The sequence below is a fragment of the Phaethon aethereus genome, assembly GCF_964289735.1.
Source record: "Phaethon aethereus genome assembly, chromosome: 6".
In the NCBI taxonomy this organism is placed as follows: domain Eukaryota; kingdom Metazoa; phylum Chordata; class Aves; order Phaethontiformes; family Phaethontidae; genus Phaethon; species Phaethon aethereus.
The window spans coordinates 26,178,371-26,203,239 of NC_138580.1; the positions used below are offsets into that span (position 1 = coordinate 26,178,371).

Here is a 24,869-nt window from a genome sequence, read left to right on the forward strand (position 1 = left end):
TTCTAAGATTAGAGGAGAGCTTATCAGGAATGCCTAATTGTATAATTATTCTTTCTGGTGGAGAATGGGAGCTGAACCTCAACATAGAATGTATAATTAGTGCTTCTAGTTCTGATCTCAATTGCTTCAGAAGTGATCAGTCTGAAACCAATTCACTTATTTTAAAATAGTATTTGTCACTTAAAGAATATAGGCATACTACACATATTTACGTGAAAAGTGACAACTTCTAGATACTGAGTAACATCTCTGAAGTCTCTAACATCATATAAGTAGAAATGGAATGTGCTTAAATGGCTCACCAGCTTATACTATAAAGAATTGGTGATCAGGTGCCCAATGATTTGAAGGTTTGCGAGTACTGAGATTACAATGTTCAGGGGGTTTAAAACCCTTCTGATTTATTTTGAAGTTCTGAAATGTTTATATTTCTTTCTACTTAGTGTATAGTAAGTCAGCTTGACCTTTTAAATTTTTTTTTCACCCAGAGAAAGCAATCTTTGGAATAGGAATACTTCAGAGGTTGCGTCTGTGTTAAAAAAAAAAAATAGTTCTTCATTTATTTAAAAATTGAAATCACAGCTATTTGTGTTAAGGTTGTTTTCACAAACTATAAACAAAACTATAAACGTGTTATGCTTGTTATGCCACCATCAGTTTAAGTATTGTAGTGTAGCTGTTGTGCCTGCTGATGCAGGTTAATAACTTTTTAAAGGGGTATAATACCTGAATGAAGGAAATGTCTCTGTCTGACAACTGTGTTTTTTCTGATGTTCCTCATTATCCTGTTTTAAAAGAGTTAATGTGAAACCTGCCTGTTACGGGCATTTTTTCAGTGACTACTTTGAGGGTTGAACCTAAGAGTGTGACCCAGATCTAGAAAAGAACGTTAGTACTTAAGGGGATTTATGTAGAACCTGGGTGCCGAGATCCACAGTTGCCATCCTGAAAAATCTCAGCTGCTTAATATTAAAGACCAAAGGACCATAGAGATTTTTATTTCACTTGCAAAGCTCCCCACATGACTGTAACTGCATATGTACATCCTTAGAATTGTCACTGTCTTTGGAAGGACTTGACCCCTTAGCAGCTAACTAAAGCGGCGAACTAAGATTTGGAAACAAGGCATTCCTCTGCCCATACAGCAGGCGGACCAGTGCTTTGCTATTTTGCAAAGGGTGTCTGGCACACTAACAGGAACAAGCTTACTAGAAGATAGAGTAGTGGCCTGCACTTTAAAAAATGCTAAAAGAAATGCTTTACCTCTGCTCTTCCTACTGTGTAAGCACAATAGTGATTAGAAGGTGTCATTTAGGAATTTAATTTGCTTTACTTAGCATAAGTCTGGGTGAGCAATCCAGAATATTTGTCAAGTAAGTACTGTAAGAAAGTAGTCAGAGTGTTTCCCAGCTCTGCTGTCTGGTGCTGCCACCTTCTTCATGGTAGGACACTGTCATCGTGGCTGTTTATGCACCAGTATACATAGGTAGTCCCATAGCCATATCCTGACTGTTCTAACCAGCATGCATATGGGAGAGAAGGCTAAAGATGAGAGCCCAACTATAGCTTATGGATGTGTTTAAAATAAAAACCAACAGCCTTCCTTCAGCTTTTTCAAAGGGAAGGGTAATAAACAGGCATCTCCAACACTGTAAAGGTAATACCTTCAATCCTGTCAAAGGACAGGATTTAAGAGCGTTTCCTCCTTTTCCCTGTGTTTCATATTCCCTTTGTGATAGATATTGCTTTGGCTACATCTGTATCTTCCCTTTCTCACTGCAGTTTGTAGGCTGCCTAGGCATTGTCCGCAAAGTTTCGGTTACAGTGGCAGAAGCAGGTTATAATTACCTTACATTACTCTTATTTCCCTATATGCTGACTGTCATTTTCTGACATGTCAGAGTACCTTATTTTCTCTGTCATCCGTTCTCATTTGTACTGCTGCTATTAGCACTACGGCATGTTCCACTGTGGGAATGAGTGAATGATTTATTTTTGACTGTGTTACGCTTCCCTTTTTTTAACAGACATTAAGTATTCGGATTTTTTTGTTTTAAATCCAAGCTCTAGAACGTTATCATCTTCAAGTAGGGAAAGAAAAAAAAAAAAACCCAAACAACTAGAGAAGATTTAGTTCTACTGTTTTATCGGAGATGTGAGGTTTTTGTCTTCTGTTCATACAATTTTGTCCCCTTGAAGGGAAAAGTCATTGAAACTGGAGGTGATGGTAAAAATTGAAATGCAATGTTAAGACTAGGGTTTCTTGTCTGCTAGGGGTAAAATGAATCTCTTAGTGTTATTACAGCTATCCACCATCACAGTTATTTTTCTCAGGCTGCCAAATGTAAAATGTTAGTAGAGAATTTACAGCCCTATAGTAGAATATATACAACAGCTCACGGAGCGTTGCTAAGGAGTTTTTTTTTCCTTATGCATCAGGACCCAGGAAACATGAAGTCCAAATGCCTTCACACACCTATCAGTGGTAGGATATTTTTCTGAACTTGGTCCTATAGTGCAATAGATTTTATCTTTAAAGAGAGCAAATTTTGGCTTGCACAGTTAGGAATTCCAGTATTTGACCTGAATATAGTAAGCAAATAATTTGAAATATTCCTTGCTTGTTTTATTTTTTTATGCAGAGACCGCTTAATCTATTGTCTCCAAAAATGCTACTGTTTAGGGATGTGTTCTGTGAAACTGAATATTGAAGCTTGAGGTTGTGACTTTATCAGTGTCACTCTGTATTAGGGTTCCCTTAGTAGTCATGAAAAAACACTGGCTCAGCAGGTTGGCATGTGTAAAGTTGTTTATTAAAGCTGTGCTTCTGCAAAGCTTGTAAGTACTTTAAATGCTATTTTTAGGCATGTGGGTGACTCATGTCCTTAAAGTTCATGTGCTTGCTTAAGTGCTGTGCAAGTTGGGCCGGAGAGGTACAGGTAGCATGAACTTGCTTATACTGCCACACCAGTGTGCTTTACCTCTTGATCAAGTAAATACATCTAGACTCAGCAGAGGCCATGGAAGACTGAGTTTCCAGTAGCATTTGTGGAGAAGAGTCTGTCACTATTCCTTTCTGCAGAGACAGCTGACTAGTGCATTTTTAGTGTTAATTGTATTACATGCCTGTGTACACAAGTTAGTTGTTGCTTAAACAAGACTGTATCTGTGTATTTTTGTCTTGTATTGCATTTGGGTTTTTTTAAACACCTAATGGAATTAGAACGAGCTTTCTTGATTTTTTTTTTTTTTTTTCTTTCAGCACTTTACAGATTAAAATAAGTGGCCTTTTTTACCCCCGTTTTATTCTTTTTTACTTTCCTCACTAGGGAAGAAATGCCACGCACTTTTAAAACTCTTTCATCTTTATGATTATTTCTAAATGTTCCTGGTTCCATCACTTGAAAAAGTCCAGATCTTGTCCTGAACCAAAACTTAGCTCTTCTGAAGTCCTCATTTTTACTTTAGTACTTGTTTTATCCCCATTTATTAGCTTTCCTATATAATTTGGATAGCTAATGGTTGGTAGTACATAGGTTTTTAGGGAATTTAAAAAAAAAAAAAAGTCTGCTTCTTATCATGTGTCTTTTTAGAATAGGTTTTTAAACATACTACCTGCTTCACAACTACTGATGAGCTTGAGTGTTTTTATAGTCATAGTATGCTGGGAGTCATAGTGATGCATAATGTTGCTAACTAACGCTCGTGCTCCACTAAGAGAATTCTACAGCTCCTGGGGCAGTGTTGCATTGCTGTGAGTGTGTTAGCTCTCAAGCTTTTCCTGCTGACCAGAGTGAATTCTAGAAGCAGCGTTGCTCCTTTTAGCTTGATACTCTTTTCCCATAGATAACCCAAACAGTGACTTGTCTGCATGGGATTTGTGATTACAGGAATTTAAAGACAGGCTTTGCTCCTATAGATATGTCAGCTGACTTGAGGGATGAAGAACTGATGGGGCATGGGACATGGGCCTTGAATCACCCATGGGAGGCAAGAACTTGTAGGTCCAGGCAATTAGGGTCAACTAGTTTATACTAGTTGCAGCTGCCAAAAAAAGGAGGCAACAGCCAGGTTTCTTAGAGGCAGTTTTTTAAGCACTTTCAGCAGAGACCAGCTATAAAGAAGAGAGATAGCAATTTATCCAGATAGGGAGTAGTGGAAGGCCTGGAAATTCACTTAACATAGGGATAAGAACAGTGTACCGCTTAGGCATGTGCCAGAATTTATCCTTTGTCAATGAAGAACCTATGAAGAACACTTATTTTTAAGTCTGACTTTTTTCAAGGGTAGGTTTCTGGTGCCCAGGATGTTTCTGATAGGTGTCTGTATTTTCAACAGTTAGCTACCTGGTTTACATTGGAGAATTGCATTTCTACCCAGTCTTTCCTTGCAGCAGCTCTTTCTGTGTAATGTAGTACAAGAACTGTAAAAACAGAGCATAATAAATAAATAGTAAGTAGTTGCAGATTTTATGGTGCAGAAAGCATGCTTTATTTCAGATTAACAATTCTATCTCAAGGAGGTTCAACAGCTAACAAGATTTATTACTACATTAGGAGAACTAAAGCAAATTTGAAGTGCAGGGCGGTATTTGATGTTGTAACAACAGTTTGTTTTCAAACTGTGGTTCATTGCTTAGTTGCCTGGAAGTGACTACTGGATGTCTAATACTACCACACAAACTCAATCGCTGCATCCTACAAACCTCCGAGAGGGCGTACTGCTGCTGCACTTGAGTACCTAAATAGCTTTGTTGACTAAGGGGATGGCCAGGTGATGTTACTTTTTTAAAGCTATTCAGGCAGTCAATATGTCAGAAACAGTATGCAGACAGTGGGTGAACAAAGTGCTGGCCGCTTGCACTTTGTCCGAAAGTTGTCAGTCAGGTATGAAAATTATGACATAATCAGTTCCAATGTAAAACATTAAAGCAATGCTTACAGGAGGGTAATTGCAAACACCACCAATGCCTTACATTTCTGATTCAACATAAATATTCGTGCATGTATTAAATACTATGCACAGTATCATCTCTTAGGTGTAGGTAATCTTCAACAGGGAGCCTCTCTACCTGTTGAGGCATTCTTAGACATCAACAATGAGTTGAGGCGCAAAAATTAGTTAAATGTTGAGCAGGGTAGTCGTTTGCTAAGAAACTTTCTCCTACCAACTGTTACTTCCAAAAGTTACATTTCAAAATGTCATAAAATAAATGGTACAAAACTTCATAACCGTTAACTTCGGCTATATACAGTATGTACATGTCAGTGAAAAAAGTGTTTAAAATTCTTGGGTCAAAAATGACTATAAGTCATAAAGTATAGCTCTGGACTTTGTCTCGTTCAGGTAGGTACAAAAATATTTTTTTTTTATATTTACAGATCAGATATTTCAGTCCATATATGAATCACTTGTAAAAAGACAAGCGTAAATAATACAGATCAAGCTCTCTAAATTGATCGAATACTAATATTCACAGTGGCAGAATCGGAACCAAATTCATTTCCTAAATTCAGGGTATAAAGTCCACCGTCGTTCTTCTGGACATCCATGATGATCAGGGTGGTTAGGTCTTCACTGGTTTCAATGTGGAATCTGCCTTGCTGGTCCTGACTTGTAATTTTTCTCCCTCTGCAGTACCATGTTATTTCAGGAGCAGGTTCACCCGAAAAGGCACAGGATAGCGTGAGAACTTTTCCTTCATCAATGCTGATATCGGATGGGAGAGCTTCAATTTTCGGTGGTATTCCTTTACAGAACAGGAGAATAAATACCAGGTTAGTCTGTTTCCACTAAGCCATGCAGCAGGTTTACTCTGAGGACTACTTCAGGATATTTGAAGCACTAACTCTACCAGTAATTGTATTGCTCACCTCTCAGACCTGATTTAAGCATTTTACTAGTTGAACTCTCCAGTTGAGCCATACTAGATTTCCCCATAATACTGCTGGAGCTCATCTCTACAAACGATTCTTTCATGGAGGACATGCTTTTGGCAGACATGCTTGCAAATTTCATTTCAGTCATGCTGCTACTGCTGAAACTGCTGAATGAAGCCTCTTGTTTAGAAGAAGCCATTTGAAAGGACTGAGAAGAAAAACTTTCGTGCATGCTTGCGTCGCCACTTGTCTTCAATACTACCTCTTTTGGAGGTTCTTCAATTAGAGCTGGGGAGCATCACAAACATAGAAGGAAAAACCAATAACGAATAACATTAACGAAGTCATGCAGTTCTATATGGTTAATTTTACAGAAATGAAGAGACAGCATAGTTTGCTTTCAATGGAAAACTGCAGTGGAGTATAAAATTGTTTACAGTAATTTGATTCAAGATGTCCAAATCACAGAGTAAATGAAACAAAGAGCAAATGGAACTATTACCAGTATGTATGAGCTTGAAGGAAAAACATACTTAAGAAACAGGTCATCACATAGCTTTTCCCATTAGAACCATTACTAGAATTAGACACTGAGAAATTGTGTGTGTTCAGTTCATGTTTGCAGAAGTTTTCAAACATTTTCAACTTCTTACAAGCATGGTACAGGAAAGCCTGTATTTCATGGCATTGTTTTGTAGCTATAAAAGGCAACAGAAAAGCTCAATCACTGTAGCTTTCCTTTAAACCCAAGCACAGTCATACAAGCAAATCATAGCAACCCCTTGATGCTAGGAACTGGGATATGGTACAGCCAATAAAATACTAAACTCAGTTCAGTTATGGCTAAGTTAACATTTTTATAGGGGAATTACGTTGTTTTATTGGAACAGATTCTGTCAGTAAATGAGGAAAGAAAGAGTAATTGCCAGCACCAAGGTCTTAACAAAGTCATCCTAGAAGGAATGCTCATAGCCTTCTTTTAACATGCATCTATTGACGTAAGAGAGCATCTGTGTGCTCCTCTGTGGATGTTACAAACATTTCTAATGCTGTTTTAGTTCTGTGTATATAATATACAGAAGAAATAGGGACTTGTTAAAATACCTAAATCAACATTACCAGTGGCTTTTATCACAAGTCATTTTAGTAGACACACCACAGCAAAAAAAGTTGTCATTAGTCTGAAGACAAGGCCCAGAGAACAAACTTACGGAGTACAGTCAAGGATGCTGTAGCAGAGCACTGCCCGTGGTAGTTTTTTGCTTTGACTGTGTATTTTCCAGTGTCAGTCACTGTTGCATTTCGAATCTCAAGAGAATATATGTTTTTAGAGCGTGTTACTCTGATGTGTGATGAAACAACAATCTGAGGAGGGAAAAACTGGTTTCATTAAGATCGGTTTTATGAATAATTCTAATTTTTCAAGTAAGTATATTAAATAAATACTTACAGGTTGATTATTCTTAAACCACTCAATTTCAGGAGAAGGATCCCCAGAAACTTCACAGGTGAACAATACATCTTGTCCTTCATTGACATTTTGAGACTTAGGCTGCATGATAAATGCTGGTTCCTTGGAGCGCTCTTTAGAAAAGGTCAGAACATACTGGCATTTAATAATGCCTTTGTCAGTTTTACCCTCACAGGTGAGTATGCCTTCATCTTTATTAGTAGCCTTTTTGATAGTTAGTGTGTGATCGCTTCCAGAAACGCCGTATCTGTAATCATCTGAATTTCTCAGCTCCATTCCATTCAGCACCCATTTTATTTCAGAGGCACCAGGAATGCTGGCTTTCAACGTCACTTTCTGCCCTTCCGACAGTGTCATTTTAGTTGAAGAAGCTTTAATTTCTGCTTTCAATTGTTTGACGTCTTCAGTAACAGTTGACTTTTTAATGACTTCTTGAACTGCTGCTTTTTCTTCAGTCAGCACTGCTGCTTTCTTCTGAGTAGAAACTGTAAGCACCTCATCTTGTTTCTGAACTGATTTATGAGTATCAGCTACACCTCTTACCTGGGAATGGACATTTTTAAATACTTGTCCGGTAAACTGGAAGTTAGTTTTTGAAACGCCTCCTTCCCCAGTAATTTCACAGGTGTATTCCCCTTTATCAGATTCCATGAGCTCATGGATTTTGAGCTCGTAGGTGCCATCTGCTGCATAATGAAACTTGAAATGATGGTCTTCTTTCAGTTTTTTGCCATCTTTATACCAAGCCACTTCTCTGACGCTTAAAACACTGCTTTCAACTGCACAGGATAACTTTACCTTGTCTCCAAGAGTTTCTACTTTCAGATGCTGTTTTATCTTTGGTGGAGAAGCAGTTGGTAATTGTACTTTCTCTGCTGGTACTGTTTTGTCTTCAGGTGGTGACTTTGCTTTTGGGGGGCTGCTGATGGGTTCAGGAGATTTCACTTGTTTAGGAGTCTTAACTGGCTCTGGAGACTTTACACGAGGCTCAGGAGATTTGATTGTTGGAGGTGATGTAATTGATTTTTCAGGAATTTTTGTTCTTTGAATGGTCAAAGTAAAATGCGCTTCCTGTCTTCCTTCAGAGTTTTCTACCACTACAGTGTAACTTCCTTCATCTGACATCTGGACCGAAGAAATTTCAAAGGTAGACTTGTACTGTGTTCGTGTTATTTGGAAGCGCCGTGAAGAAATAATGGGTTGACCTGCACGGAACCATGTTATTGTTGGTGCTGGTTCACCATCAACATCACAGGAAAATCTTGCCGTCTCCCCTTCAGAAACTGTGATGGACCGTGGTTTTGTAAGGATTGTTGCTGGTAGAGTGCTTTTAAATGCCTTGTGCACAGTCCTTTCTTCCAGTGATTTTTCTTCAGCTTCAGTGATTTTTTTGTCAGAAGCAGCATAGTGTTCATATGATAAAAGTGATTCTCTTGTTGCTGACATTTCTGATTTGACCTCTCTTACTGAGGAACTTGCTTCTGTAGCAGATGCTTTCTTAAATGAGGAGACTGCATATGCCTCTGTTTTTGTCAAGTCAGGTAAAATTGACCTTGGTACTTCTTCATCTCTCCGCTGGGAAGAGTATGTAGTGTAATCTCCTCCAGTAACATCTAGTGTTGCATAGTCAGAGCATTCTCCTTTGTAGTTTGTGCATACAGCCCGGTATGTTCCACTGTCATCAATGTGGCAGTCGAGAATCTCCAGAGTTAATACACCACTGGTATTAGTAAAATGTATCTTACTGCTCTCCTGGAGCTCAATGCCATTATGGTACCACTTCACTTCAGCAGTTGGTTTTGACTGGACATTTAGAATGAACCTGGTATTATGGCCACACGGTACGCGGTGTGAGCGCATTCTCAGGGTAATGCGAGGAGCATGGTCAAGGGTGAAAGGCTGCTGAGTCAGAACTTCGTATTTCCTTTCCATAGTTTTCTGAGTTTTCAAAGCAGATTTCATGGACTCATATCTAGAAAATATATCAAATCTTGCCATCCTCTCAAACCGAGAGAGTGATCTTTCACTAGAAACTGGGCTAGGTGAGCGTGGTCGAGTTCTCTCTGGTGTTGGGGATCTTCTCTCGCTTTCTTCAGGAGGCCGTGAGCGGGGTCGAATTAATTCAGATACAGGACGCATCAACTCAATGTAAGTTGGAGAAAGAGATCTTCTTCTCCTTAGTAATCTAGAGGGAGGTGAAAATTCCCTGTGAACGTGTTGTACCATTTCTATCTCTTCTTCTTCTTCTGATGTAATCTCAGTTATTTCTCTTTCTCTCCTTCTCCTGAGCCTACTCTTTTCCTCCTCTGCCATATATTCGAGCTCACTCCTGTATTCAGAGAGTCGCTGAGAAGTGCCAACAGGACGGAGCAATTCTTCATCCTCTCTTTCATCCATTATTCTTTGCTTTTGTTTAGGTGGCCTGTAGGCAGCCCTGTCGTGGCGTTGGCGAAGCTCTGCATAGCTTGCACTGGTCTCAGCTTTAGTTGGGATGTGATAGCTTGAATACCTCAGCTGTCTTTTTCTTTCTTCCTCTGAGCTGACCTGTGCTCCTGCAGTAGAATACCGAAGGGTAGACAGTTCAAAGCGGGGGGGGCTTCTACTTGGTGGGGAAGCAGAAAAGCCTAGCTCCAGCTCTTCTTCAAGACGCAGTCTTTCCTCTTCAGTTCTCTTCATGGCTAAGTAGTCATCAATAGGCAGGAGTAATTCCTCATCAGACAAGTCACCAAGCGATCGCCGCCTTGGTCTATAGTAATATTCATAGTCTGGAGATGGGACACGCCGACGTGCCGGTCTCACAATTTCAAGATCGTCTTGTGTTAGCTTTGGTATGCGCCATTTAGGCTTATACTGATCAGAAATGCGTGGCAGTGGCATCACGTAGAATTGCTCCCACCTGGAAAGACGTATGCGTTTCTGGCGTTTCTGAACAGTTCTCTCAAGTTTTCCTGGCATTTCATACTGGTCTCGCAGCCTCTTGTACCACTTCATGTCTGACAGAGGCACAAAGTGTTTAATATTCTGATCTTCCTCAAGAGTAGTGCGCACATGTTTGCGAGGCTCTGGGACTTCGTATGGCATACGAAGTCTTCTTTCTTCCTTCTTTTCTTCTTTCTTAATTTCATATTCACCTTTGACAGTCTTAGTGCTAACAGCTGGTTTATATAAGATAGCAGCTTCTCTGAGAGCCTCTTGTGCAGTTTGTGTCAGTGGAACAGCTTCAACCCCAGAAAGGATTTCTGCCATTCGGAAGGTCTTGTCAATTTGCCTCTGTACGTGCTTCTCCCGCTCTTCTTCAGTCTTGTACTCACGCTTGACATATTTCAAGCGTTCAACTTTTAGATAAGCCTGACAGCTTGTAGATCCAGCACTGTTTGTAGCCGTAACTCTGTAATAACCACTGTCTTCTGGTAAAGTATCTCTGATATGCAAAGCATAATAATCTAAACCCTCATGAATTATATCAAAGTTAGGACCAAAGGATAGAGGTTGACCATCCTTCTCCCATTTCAGCGTTGGTTTTGGTACACCAGATACCCTGATCTCAAAACTGACGTTTTGGCCTTCTTGACATTCAGCATTTGCCAGCAGTCTTTTAAACATTGGCCTTAGTGTGGCATCTGCTGGAGGTGGATGTGGAATCACAGTCAGCCTAGCTTTGCAGCTGTCTTCACCATATTTATTGCGTGCCACAATACTGTATTCAGCATCATCCTCTTCAGTGACATTATGGATGACGAGTTGATAAAGACCCTTGTCTGATTCAAAAGTATACTTCTTATCATCATCACCAGGTTTGATTTTCTGGCCTGATTTGAACCACGTTAAGCGAGGTTCTGGGTGAACTGTTATAGTTACTCCAAACCTGACATTTTCTCCAACGTATGCGGTACGGTTATACAAAGGCAGAGTAAATTCTGGTGGACGCTCTAATAGTCTCATAGTATCAACTCGTCGTTTCACTTTCCTGACAGTTCTGCATCTGTAGTGCTCAGAAATTTCTCTCACACCTTTAACAAAAAGTTCTGCATAAGAGCTGTCTTCACCATAGTCATTTACTACCTTGCATCTGTAGGTACCATCATCAGACTTAGAAACATCTTTGACATACATGGTTGCCACACCTTCTTCGTATTTGATTTCGTATTTCTCACTGCTTTCCAATTGCCTCATGCCAAAGTACCATGTGACTTGTGTGGACTGATCATAGTTTTCAATCCTACATACATATTTGGCATGGCCTCCTTCTTCTGTAACGGTATGCTTTATCTGCCCAGCAATGGGACCAATATCTATTGGCGCAACTTTAACTTTAGCCACTGTTACACCTTTCTGAGATCTAATTGCGCCTCCGCAGGAAATGCGAGCTACTGACACAACTGTGTTCCACTCCTTCTTTACTAGAGTTTGGTAGTAACGCCTGTGCCTCAAGGTCTTGATGACTTTAGTGCTGGTCTTTTCTGTCTGCTGTTTTAGCCACACATGGTTAAGTGCTTCAGCAGCTGTCATCCGAGCTTTTCTTTCCTTTACTAGTAGGCGATCAATGAAGTCCATGGCCTCAATGCTTATGTCTTTGAATGCTTCATCATCAAAGTTGTATTCAGCATTTAGAATATTTTCAATAACTTGTTGGTTTGTTTCAGCAATGAAAGGATTAATGCCACTGAGAAGTATGTATGTTAGAGCACCAACTGACCACATGTCGGTAGCTGTGCTGACCAAATCATGATGATGTACTTCAGGTGCATAATATTCAGGAGAACTGAACTGGAGTCTAAAGCTGTCTCCAGGCTTCAATTGTCTGGCTTGACCAAATTCAACAATTTTAACTACAGAGCTTCTTCTTGTGAAGTAAATAATATTGTCTGGTTTAATATCAAAATGTCCGATGCTGTGGCGATGTAAAAATTCTAGTGCATCGCAGACCTGGCGTACGTAACTTACTATTTCTCTTTCATTCAGTTCAAATGAAGCTGTGCTGATTCTTTCAAAGATGTCAACTCCAGAAATGAATTCAAAGATCATGACCAATTCTTCTAGGCTTTCAAATGATTCATGAAGGTACAGGATATTTCGGTGCCTAGCAATATTTAGAATGGAAATTTCTTTCTTTACCAAAACTTGGTCAGCACCCTTTACTTTGACAAACTTGGCCAGGTAAGTCTTTTTTGAAACTGCCTCAACACAGCGGTGTACAATGCCAAACTGCCCACGTCCAAGCTCTTCTGCAATCACATATTTGTCATAGAGTTCCTTTGTGGAGTAGTGAGCTGCTTTAACTGTGGTGACTTCTCTGGTCTCGTCAACTTCTTCATCGTAGTTCATTACTCTGGTCTTATCTTCCTTTGTTATAATTGGATCAGTAGGTTCAGAAGGCTGGCTTTGGCCAAACTTGTTTTCTGCAATTACACGGAACTGATAGCTGGTCTTGCCAAATAGGTTCACCACTGTGTATCGTGTATCACGAGCTTGTGCAACACGAATCCATCGCTCTGCTGTTGTAGCGCGTTTCTCAATAATGTAGTTTATGATTCTGCTTCCACCATCAGTAGCTGGTTCATTCCAGGTTAAGTTGACTGAATCCCTTGAAATGTCAGTTACCTTCAGACCTCTTGGTGGATCAGGCACATCAGCCACATCTAATTCAACTGTTTTTTGATCTATTCCAAATCTGTTTTTGGCACAAACAATGTAAAACCCTGCATCTTTTCTGTCAACACCATTTGGGAAAACAAGAGATGTGTATGATCGTGTGACAATGACTTGGTAGTGTCCATTAGTATCAATGAGGTCTTGTCCCTTCTGCCATGTGATCACGGGGTGAGGCTTGCCACTGAATGGAATCTTGATGCTCACTACTTCTCCTCGGAGGGCATGAACAGCTCCCATGCCTTCCAGGTTTTTGGGCAAGTGAATCTTTGCAGGAACTGGAATAGAAAGAGGAAGAAAAAACAACACATGATCAAAAGCACATGAGAAGAGCACCAGTAGTATTCAAAGCTTAAAAAAAATTTGTCTTGGGAATCAAGACCCTTCATTCACCTTCAACATCCAAAGAGGCAGTGCCAGACACAGATCCTCCTTGGTTGGTAGCTCTAACTTGATATACTGTGGCATCATCATCCGTTACATTTGTGATGACCAGCTGGTGATAGCCACCCTTGAATTCCTGTATCTTGATCTTTTCACCATCTGGCATGATTTCTTTGCCCTGTCTGTACCACTTGACAATTGGTTTAGGATGACCAGTGACTTTGCAGACAAATGTGGCATTAGCTTGAAACTTCACGTTCAGATTCCTTAGTTCTTCCTTGAAATGTGGAGCTTGAATTGGTACATCAGATTTTGGAATGACTGGTTGTGATACCTCACTCCATTCACTTTCACCACCAAGATTTTCACATTTTACACGGAACTCATATTCAAGACCTTCAATGAGGTCTTTCACAGAATAGACGGTTTCACGAATTTCATCTGTTGTTACAGAAATCCACTTATTTTGTTTTTTCTCACGCTTCTCAAGATAATAAGTTCTAATCTTTGCACCGCCATCACTTGCAGGTGGCTTCCACGAGACAACACAAGAATCCTTTGTGACAGCACTTGCTACTGGCTGACCAGGTTGTCCTGGTTTTTCTGTAAAGAACAAAAAGGTTCAAAAACTGAAGTGAGCTTGCCGAAGTAATTACAGGGACATACAGAAATTGATATTTTGGCATCCACTTACCAAATGGAGGCTTCATAACAACAACTGATGAAACCTCCAGTGCCTCACTAATTCCATATGTATTCTGAGCAGAAACACGGAAATAATAGCCTGCATTTTCAGTTAGGTTAACAATTCTACAGGTTGTGCCTGAAATGTTTGAAGATACAAGTTGCCATTCTGCTCCTTCCTTGGCTTCACGTTTCTCTATGATGTAATTGGTTATCATAGCACCTCCATCATCTTCTGGTGGTTTCCAGCTTATCACCACAGAATTCTTCAGTATTGACTCTATAACAATTGGCCCTACCGGTTTGTCTGGCTTATCTGTAAAAGAAAAGGCATGATATTTTTAGTTCATTTCCCAGTAGATATTTACAAAAACATTCCACAAAAATACCGAAAATAAAATTAATTACCTTGTATTTCTACATTAAGCACAGTGTCAACTGTTCCAAATGTGTTACTGAGTTGCACTTTGTACTTCCCAGCATGAGTCTTGTGCTGGACATTCTTAATAGCAAGATGAGTATAATGCTCCGTATTCTCAATAGTGACCGTTTCTGATCCTCTCAAAGGTTTGTTGCCATGGAACCAAGTTATTGCTGGTACTGGTCGGCCAATATATACAACGTGAAGGCGGAGGGTGCCACCTGCACCTGCATAGTATTTCTCTTTCAATGGGAAGCCAGGATGGAACTGAGGAGGAGCCTGCAATAGTAGCTTGCCACTAGTTTCAATTTCTCCGACATCGTTGGTAGCCATACAGGTGTAGAGACCTTCATCCTCCTGTTCATCTGTTATTACTGTCAGTGTATGGTTGCGTCCATCAGATGACATTTTGTATTTTCGGCTTTGCATCAGTTCTTTGCCAAAGCGGTACCATTTAATATCCGGCAGAGGTCTCCCAACAATCTGGCACGTCAGCTGAGCTGCTTCACCCAGTTTAGCTGTAACATCCTGCATTTCTTTTTTTATGGCAGGTGCTTCTCCAGCTACAATAAAGAAAATTAAAAAATAATGAAGATTACCATGAAATTTTCCTCTATTACTATATTACTGGAAATTAATTTTCATTTATACTAGTGCCTCTCATACTTGAAAGACTGTGCTTTAGGACAGTCATGTTGGCAAATAACAGGTAAAAGAAATAGGCAGCATGTTAAGTGACCTTAACCTTAAGTTAAGGTTTATGACACAGCAAATCCTAACAATATCACAGCAAGTATGACAACAATGTATTTTTGCTTACATGTTAATTTAGTTTTCACTGCCATAGCAGTCCTTCGAGGTCTGCTGAGGCCAGTCTGATTTTCTGCAAAAACACGGAATTCATATTCTGTAGCCTCCAGTAAACCTCCTACTGTAAACTGCCTGTCCTTGATGCGTTCTTTATTGCATTTTTTCCAGGTGCTTTCTCCAGACTGTCGATATTCAACCCAATAGCCAAGGATCTCTTTGCCACCATCACTTTCAGGTCGTTCCCATTCTAACGTAATGCTGTCCTTAAATATAGAAGTGATCTCAATTTCTCCAGGTTGGCTTGGTTTGTCTGAAAGTTAAAATAGATACAGAAGATAAATTCTGTAAATATCACTAAGTTGGTCTTCAGAAGATCTGTCAATACAAGCGTTTTCTTACCAAATGGATCCTTGCATACAACTGGTTCAGAAGCAGGACTTGCTTCACTTTCACCAATGTCATTTTGAGCAATGATACGGAATTGATATTCAGCATCTGGAACAAGACCTGTGACTGTGTACATTGTAGTGGTAATCTGTGTCTTATTATGCCGGACCCATTTTTGTGTAGATGTCTCTTTACGTTCAATGTAGTAGCCAGTTACGCGAGAGCCACCGTCATCTTTAGGTCTGGACCAGGACAAGTTGACAGAACTCTTTGTAACATCAAGCACTTCAGGTGGGTTGTTTGGAGGCTCTGGAGGATCTGTTAATAATTATAATAACACAAATAATAGAAATAATAGTGACATAGCATTAAAACATTTGCGTATACTATTGCACTTTTAGAACCATAATGTAGTAGTTAAAAATTATTTAAAAAAAAAAAAATTTGAAAGGGGACTTACTTAGAGGTGTCTTTGGTACTGCTGGTTCTTCAGATTTGAGAGATTTGCTAATACCAAAGTGGTTTTCAGCAGAAACACGGAAATGATATTCCACATTTTCTTTGAGCCCTTTCACCACAAGAGATGTCCCTTTTACTCTAGAGTCAACAGTGTACCAGGCAGTCTTTGGTACTTCTCGTCTCTCAACAATATAACCTAGGATATCTGCACCACCATCATCTGTAGGAGGTCTCCAGCTTACTCGGACAGAACGAGCTTGTATATCGTCATACTCAAGTGGCCCTTCTGGTGGATTTGGAATGCCAATCACTCTGACTTTAATATACACAGCTTTTTTGCCACACTTGTTTTCAAGTGCCAAATCATAGGTTCCAGAATCTTCTCTGTCTGCATCTTTGATCACAAGTTCTGTGTGAGAGTCAGAAGTCGCAATCATGGCCCTCTTGCTGATGTCGTGTCCTTCTTTTGTCCATTTGCATATTGGGATGGGCTTACCCTTAATGGGTATTGTAAGCCTGATAACTCCACCTTGTCTCACCATGAGACCTTCCTGGTATTTTTCATCAAGTTCATAGTCAGGATATTCTGTAAACAAAATTAACATGTCATACTATGTCTGTTTTACAGGTGATATCATACCTGCTTTAGGCAAATAATTTTTTAGGACAACTTTCAAAAAGAGTTAAGACTTGAATTGTCTTACCAAGCATTTCTGTTATCTTGACTGTTCCTGGCACTTCAGCGGGTTCTCCTGGCCCACCTGCATTACAGGCTAGCACACGGAATCTGTACTCTGCACCCTGGGGGAGATGTGTCAAGGTGTATTCACGAATCTTGGTTGGCGTGGTATTGCATTTAGTCCATTCAAATTGATCAACCTTCTGCATCTCAATTAAGTATCCAGTAACTTTAGAACCACCTTCATCTTCTGGTGGACTCCAAGCCAGGGAGACAGATGTTCTTGTAGTATCGGTGACTCTTGGATTCTGAGGTTTACCTGGAGGAGCTGGAAAAGAGGATCAGGTGGGGGCACGGAATCTTTTTAATGAATATTTAAAAGATGTAACAAATGCTACATACGATCTGTATTAAGTCTATAGGATTTATACAGGAAAACTTAGAATGAAAATTTTCACTAATATTTTCTTGGTTTTCTTCAGTTAATACACGCAGATAAATTTCCAAATTAGAAAAAAAGAGTAAATTTTACTAGTACCATTCCCTTCTGCCATAATATGCTTAGTCTCTAGGAAATTACTTACCAATTGGATCTCTGGCGACAGCAGACTTGGAAGGACGGCTGGGTTTCCCAGTGCCTCTGGCATTGATGGCTGTGACTCGGTGTTCATATTCTAATCCTTCAACCAACCCAGTGGAACGGTAACGAGTCATAGTGACTGGAACTTTATTTACACGGATCCATCTATCTGCTCTAACTTCTTTGCGTTCCACAATATAACCGGTAATCTGTGAGTCACCATCATCTTCTGGAGGATACCAAGTTAATGTCATGCCGTCACGAGAGATATCGAACACTTCTGGAGTGCCAGGAGGACCAGGAATACCTGTAAAAACATAACACATAATTAGTGAGCAAGCATCAAATGATTCTACACATTAGTAACATGCAACATATTGCAAATGGCAATGTAACATCAATATCCTATCAAACTCTTCTTATCAACAGATATCAAAGTACTTCACAAACTAGGTCAGTGAAACACTCCTGGTTTTGTAATGGGGTAAAGCAATTTTTAAGGCTAATGGTAGACCTGAGCAGAAAATCCAAGTTTACCATCCAGATTCTGTGCAGTACATCTATAATGCCTATATAGGCTTATAGATGGCATTTTGCTCTGGAAATACACAAGACTAGCGTGCATCATAATGCATCAGCTTATTTGGTGAAAGACAGTAGTAACATCTAGAAAAATCTTACTTATGTGTGGTTGTATAAACCCATTTAAATATATATTTTTATTTTTAAAGAGAGAATAAGCAAGAATTCAGACTTACGGATTCTGCTCTTGCATTCTATAATTTCAGACTGCAGGTAAGATCCGATTCCAAAGCGGTTTGTAGCAGCCACACGGAACACGTATTCTGCACCTTCAACAAGTCTGGTGAATTTAAACATTGTTCTGGTTACTGACTCTGAAACTGGCAGCCATCCAGGACGGTGAGCGTCACGCTGTTCTACCACATAGCCGCTAAGGGTAGCTCCACCATCCAGCTCAGGTGGCTCCCAGGAGATGGTTACATAGTTTGAATCAATTTCATCAATTCGGATAGGTCCAACAGGTGGTCCAGGTTTGTCTAGAAAATAAATGAAAATTAAAAGACAAAAAAAAAAAAAATTGTGGAGAAAAGGAATCATATTGCTGATGTAACAAAGTTCAGATGGAAAAAAATCATGGACAATTATTTTCATAAAAACTTACCAAGGATTATAACCTTAATTGTATCAGTAACTGTTCCAGTTGTGTTCTTCAGTTCAAGTGTATACTCTCCAGTGTCGTGTATGGTGGTCTCACGCACAGTTAATTTAGCCGTTTTGGCAACAGTCTCCATTTTGATGCGTTCTGATTCTTTTATTTTAGAACCAGCAAAGAACCAAGATGCAGCTGGAGGCGGTCGTCCTTCAATTGGAATAGCTAACTCAATGGGCTTGCCAGCAGGTACATGAATCATCTTCTGAGGTATTCCAGTGAAGTCAATTGTTGGTAGAACTAAGAAAAGCAGATAATTGTTATTTTAAAGATCCATTTTATAAATACCACATTAATTTGGTGTAAGCTTCACCCTGTTATTTTTAACATTAGATATCTACCTTTTTGGTCTTGTACTGTCACTGCTGTGACAATCTCTCGTGGTTCTGACATGCCCTTCTGATTCTGTGCTCTGACCCTGAACAAGTACTGTTCACCTTCATTGAGAGAGATAATTGTATGCTCGTAGACGGTAGGCTTCAGTGTCACTACTTTCAACCATCTTTCTGTTCCAGCTTTGCTGGCCTCAATAACATAGCCAGTCAATCTGCTGCCACCATCATGTGGTGGTTTCTCCCATGCAAGAGTAACAGTTGATTTAGTGGTGTCAATCACTTCGAGCTTTTGTGGTACCATGGGGACATCAGATACTAGTACTGCATCAGATGTTTCACAAGCTTCACCAATGCCATAAATATTTTCTGGTAGTACTCTGAAATAATACAAAGCTCCTTCTAGAAGTCCGGTAACTCTATAAAACGTCTTGCTGCATTTGGTAGTGACAGTCTTGTAAGCTCTCATGGAAGCTTCACGTTTCTCAATTATGTAATTGTTGACTGGGGCTCCACCATCAATGGTTGGAATATCCCAAGTAAGTGTCACAGAATCTTTTGATACTTCCTTAATTCTCACTGCAGCTGGTGGACCAGGTGTATCTAAAACAAACAAAAAAAAGATATTTTTTTCCTTTTGGATCCTTTCTTTTTAAAAGTCAATGACTGATTCTGCATTAAAAAAACAATGCTGGGATTCGATTTATAAACTAGCACAGCTGTAGAAACTATGTATTTTCCTTTGGATTAGATCGTTTCTCTGACTTTACAAACATTCTCCTGCAAACTTCCTTTGGAAATGAATTACTTTCTTATTCCTGAGCAATGTGCACTACGAGTGATATAATGCCCACATACAATCGTAGCAGTACTTACCATACACTTTTACAGAAACAGTTGCAGATTTTTTTCCTGATTGATTTTCAGCCTCTATGATGTATTTTCCAGCATCATACCGATTAACTTTGTCCACAATAAGCAGAGTGTAGCTGTCTGTAGTATCAATAATAGCTCGACTTACAAGGTCCACACCCTGCTTGCTCCATGTGATTACGGGAGCAGGTCTGCCAGATACAGAGACCATTAGGCGCAGGGAACCACCAGCTCTGACCGTAACTGTTTTCTTCAGATCGTCAGCAAGCTCAAGCTCAGGTATTTCTGATGAAGGGTGTAAGAAACATGGAATTAATTAATCTTTTAGTAGTTCTAAAGGAAAATACAATTATTCCTCAAAATATACATTGTCTTCAAATTACCTATTCTTTCCACAGGTTCTATTTCTGCTGATGATTCACTAAATTCACTCATACCATTCACATTTGTAGCAGCAACTCTGAATTGGTATTTCTGGGTTGTTTTAAGACCAGTCACGGTGAACTCAGCATTCCTCAGAGTAGCAGTTGTATGTGGTCGATACCACTGTTCAGTACCTTCTTCTTTCATTTCAAGAACGTAGCCTAAGATGTCAGCACCACCATCATATGTGGGCTTTGACCATGCTAAACTTATGCTGTGCTTAGTAGTATCCACAACTCTTGGAGATGAAGGTGGTGCAGGAGTATCTTTGAAAAAGAAGAAAATGCATTTCACATCGGTGCAGGAAACATTTTACAGTTAAAAACAACTTCTAAACAGCTAATGCCAGGAAATGCATTTAAAATTAACTATAACTGCTTTTGAGTTCATTCTAATACTAGCTAGTTCAGGGAGATCCTGTGTGGTTTTGAGTATCTTAGTCAAACTGTCACCATGGGTTTATGCTCCATTATTACAAGTAGATAATAAAATATGTTTTAAATGTAGTAACTTACATGATGGTTCTTTACATAACATGTATTGTGAAGCTTCGCTAGGCTCACTGTTCCCAGCAGCATTCACTGCAGTGACACGGAATTGGTACTGGCTGCCTTCCATGAGACCAGTGACTTTCAGTCTGGTATCATAAACAGTGTAATCTCTGTTCACTCGTGTCCAGCGCAAACTTTTCCTTTCACGTTTGTCCACAAGATAGTCCTTAATCTCACTGCCACCATCCGATTCTGGTTTTGTCCACTGAATAATGATATGTTCCTTGCCAACACTCACTTCTTCAGGAGCACCAGGCTGTGTTGGGATAGCTGGTTTTTTTTTTTTTTAAAGGAGAGAAAAAAAAAAAAAAATTACTGTTTATCTGTGAGAAACATTCCACAAATTCTGATGCAGAATAGAAGGTAGTAGCACTCACTGAAAGCATTCCTGGCAGTCACAGGTTCTGTTTCAAGTGGAACGCCTGGTCCATATTTGTTGACAGCTCTCACACGGAAGATGTATTCATTATTTTTAATAAGTTTTGTTACCACACATGATAAAGTCTGACATTCAGCCTCAACAATAACCCAATGAAGTCTGCTGGTTTCACGCCTTTCTACGATATAGTGAGTGATTTGTGCACCTCCATCTTCTTCAGGCATGTTCCATGCCAGAGTACATTTCTCTTCTGTTACTCTGCTAACAGTGATTTTGCCTGCACATGGACCTGGTGAATCTGGGTAGAGATGAAAATAAGTATTGGTAATAGCAGCTAAGGAAAAGCATCTCACTCTTATTTAAAAGAATGTGGGTTTTTTTAGCATACTAAGTATGAATATTACTCATGGGATACATACCAAGAACTTTGACAAGAACGGAAATTTGTTTCATCCCACTGGCATTTTTAACTGTTAGAGTATATTTTCCACTATCACTTCTGTCACAGAACTTGATAATTGCAATGGCTCGTTTGCTGGTGTATTGCAGAGATATCTTTTCACATAGATCCAATTCCCTGTCACCTTTGGACCAGAAGACTTTTGGTTCTGGTTTCCCACCAATGGCTGCATCAAGAACAAGATCCGATCCAGCCCTAATAGTCACAACTTCTCCCTGCAGTCTGGCATCGAGTTCAGCCTTTGGTGGTGCTGCCATAAGGAAAAAGAGATTAAAAACAAATTATGTAACAATACTAAAAATGGAACATTGTGTTTTTAATTTTTCCAAGTGAATGTTGCTTACAGTATTCATCTTTGCAAATGACAGCACCAGTTGATTCAGAGCCTTTGCTAATCACACCAGCAGCATTCTTTGCTAGTACACGGAATTCATATGCTTCATCTTCACTGAGAGCTGTCACAGTAAAAAAGTTTTCTGAAACAATGGTGTAATTGCATTTCAGCCAGCGTCCATCACCAGTTTTGTTATATGGTTTGCGCTCTATAATATATCCGATAATTTTGCTTCCACCATCATAAACGGGTGCTGACCAGCTTAGTGACACTGTAGATCTAGTGACATCGGTTACTTCTGGTCTTCCTGGTGGATCTGAAGGAATAACACAGAAAAATGAGACACGCAATTCTATTTCAGCTTAAATAACAACATAACTCTACGTAACTCTAAAGTAATACTTACCAACTGGATTTTGAGCCACTACAGGTCTGGAAGCTTCACTAGCTTTGCTAACACCAGCAGCATTTAGAGCATAGGTTCGGAATTGATATTCTAGGCCTTCCACCAATCCCGTGACTTTGTAGTCGCATTCACAGCATGGCACTTTGTTTTCCTTCACCCAAAGGATGGTGTTGCGCTCCTTCTTTTCTACCCAATATCCAATGACTCTGCTGCCACCATCGTGATAGGGTTCCTCCCAGCGAATGGCCATGGCAGTTGCAGACACAGAATAGACTTCTGGCCTTGAAGGTGGGCTGGGTGGGACTAAACACAAAAATTACAGGGAGGAAAATGTTAGTTATTACAAATACCTCAGTCAGAGGAAAAGAACAAATTTTGAAAAGTGTTTCACTTACCGAATGGATGCTCAGCAACTATTGTTTTTGATTCGAGTGGTTTGCTGACACCAAATCTGTTTTCTGAACTTATTCGGAAACTGTACTCCTGGTATTTTGTGAGATGAGTGACTTTAATCTGTGTACGTTTCACACTGGAATTTACCAGCTGCCATGCTGTTGTGCCAGATTCACGCTTCTCTACAATGTAGTTTGTAATGTCACTGCCACCATCATCTTCAGGTTCTTTCCAGGTCAACACACAGGATTCAGCAGAGACAGATGATATTTCAATTGGGCCAGTGACAGGACCTGGCCTTCCTATGACTACCACTGTGACAGTAAATGTTTTCACACCAGCAGTGTTTTCAAGTGTGAGGTAGTATTTACCAGAGTCACCCCTCATACTGTCCTTTACAGTCAATGTGGTTCTGTCTTTTGTAGTCTTGATGGTCACCCTCTCAGTTTCCTTCAGCCTCATCTCCTCAAGTTTCCATGTCACTTTTGGAGCTGGGCGCCCACTGATTGGTATATCAATAGTAAAGGTGCTTCCAGCCTTGCATGTTATGAGCTGTCTGCTTATATCACTGAGATCTGCTGTTGGTTCAATCTGTGGCTCCTTAATAATAACAGAAGAGAAAGCTTCTCTTGGCTCACTGTAGCCAGCATCATTCTTTGCCTTGACCCGGAACTCATACTCCGTGTTCTCCACAAGGCCTTCAACAGTGAAAGTAAGTTGCTTGGTTTGTCCAGCTCCAATCCAGGAGTCAGATCCTTTTTGTTTCATTTCAAGAAGGTATCCAGTAACACGGCTACCACCATCATGATCAGGTTTAAGCCAAGCTAAAACTACAGAAGATTTGGTTGTATCAACAATATCTAGTCTCTTAGGTGGAGCAGGTTCTTCCGTGGCTACAACTGGCTCTGTTAATTCACAGGGTTCACCTACACCATATTCATTTTCTGCTGACACTCGGTAGTAGTATGGCATGCCTTCTGCCAGATCATTGACTTTAAAGATTTGTCGAGTGCATTTTGAACTCACCACTTGCCAGCTACGACGGCTTGCTTCCCGTTTTTCCACAATGTAGTGATGGATACGTGAACCTCCATCCAGAACAGGAGCATCCCACATTAAAGTAATAGATCCTCGAGTCACATCTTTAAAGGTAATAGGACCTGGTGGACCAGGTGTGTCTAAAACTTTGACAGTAAATGTGATAGACTTACTTCCACTGTTGTTTTCCACAGTAAAGACATACTTGCCAGCATCATTTCTATTGCATTCCTCCACAGTCAATGTGCTGAACGAATCAGTTGTTTGAATGTCAGCACGCAAGCTAAGATTAGCATCTGCTTTTGACCACACAGCAGTAGGAACAGGTCTTCCAGAGAAGGCAATAAACAGTCGAATGCTTGCACCTGCTCTTACAATATGAGTCTGCTTGAAGTTTGCATCGATATCAATTTCGGGTGCAGAAAGCCTGTCCACAGTTTGGATCGAAGCAGGAACTTCACAACTTTCTCCTTTGCCAGCACCATTGACAGCACTAACTCTGAATTTATAGTGTTCTCCTGCCTCTAAATCAACAACTGTGTATTTCGTAGCAAGAACAGTCTCTGCATTGACTTTCTGCCATGCTTCGAGATCAGCTTTGCACATCTCAATGATGTACCCAATTATTTCCATGCCTCCATCAAAAACTGGCTTGGTCCACTCTAAGCTTACACTAGTCTTTGATGTATCTGTCACCTTTACAACATTAGGAGCACTTGGTGGGCTGACTGGTTCTCTACATTTAATCAGGTTTGAAACATCACTTGGAGGTCCAACTCCTGCAGCGTTTTCCGCCATAACATGGAATTCATACTCATTGCCTTCAATAAGGCCAGTTACTCTGTATCTGTTCTCAGTAATGGGCCTCTTACTGGATACTTTAACCCAGCGCATGCTCTTCTTTTCTCTCCTTTCCAGAATATACTCATTTATCTCGCTTCCGCCATCTGATTTTGGCCTTGCCCATGTGAGTGTGATACTGTCTCCTGTTACGTTAGTAGGCTCTGGAGTTCCTGGTGCATCAGGGAGAGCTAAAAAAAAAAAAA

At 40.0% G+C, this 24,869-nt stretch overlaps 1 protein-coding gene across 1 annotated transcript in view; it reads right to left on the reverse strand.

Moving 5' to 3' along the window:
* Positions 1 to 5,450: 5,450 nt before the first annotated feature.
* Positions 5,451 to 24,869, reverse strand: part of TTN (titin) — a gene marked incomplete at both ends in the record, with an annotated part of 240,774 nt that continues 221,355 nt past the window's right edge. Inside the window, 23 exons of the mRNA XM_082001715.1 lie at positions 5,451 to 5,749; positions 5,874 to 6,167; positions 7,091 to 7,244; positions 7,330 to 13,277; positions 13,393 to 13,986; positions 14,078 to 14,383; positions 14,476 to 15,051; positions 15,309 to 15,608; positions 15,698 to 16,003; positions 16,146 to 16,730; positions 16,849 to 17,151; positions 17,408 to 17,710; positions 18,162 to 18,461; positions 18,587 to 18,874; positions 18,976 to 19,569; positions 19,843 to 20,124; positions 20,223 to 20,528; positions 20,778 to 21,083; positions 21,191 to 21,490; positions 21,612 to 21,902; positions 21,997 to 22,302; positions 22,393 to 22,695; positions 22,788 to 24,854. Coding sequence (XP_081857841.1) covers positions 5,451 to 5,749; positions 5,874 to 6,167; positions 7,091 to 7,244; positions 7,330 to 13,277; positions 13,393 to 13,986; positions 14,078 to 14,383; positions 14,476 to 15,051; positions 15,309 to 15,608; positions 15,698 to 16,003; positions 16,146 to 16,730; positions 16,849 to 17,151; positions 17,408 to 17,710; positions 18,162 to 18,461; positions 18,587 to 18,874; positions 18,976 to 19,569; positions 19,843 to 20,124; positions 20,223 to 20,528; positions 20,778 to 21,083; positions 21,191 to 21,490; positions 21,612 to 21,902; positions 21,997 to 22,302; positions 22,393 to 22,695; positions 22,788 to 24,854 — 15,311 coding nt within the window. The remainder of the gene's footprint in view (positions 5,750 to 5,873; positions 6,168 to 7,090; positions 7,245 to 7,329; positions 13,278 to 13,392; positions 13,987 to 14,077; positions 14,384 to 14,475; positions 15,052 to 15,308; positions 15,609 to 15,697; positions 16,004 to 16,145; positions 16,731 to 16,848; positions 17,152 to 17,407; positions 17,711 to 18,161; positions 18,462 to 18,586; positions 18,875 to 18,975; positions 19,570 to 19,842; positions 20,125 to 20,222; positions 20,529 to 20,777; positions 21,084 to 21,190; positions 21,491 to 21,611; positions 21,903 to 21,996; positions 22,303 to 22,392; positions 22,696 to 22,787; positions 24,855 to 24,869) is intronic.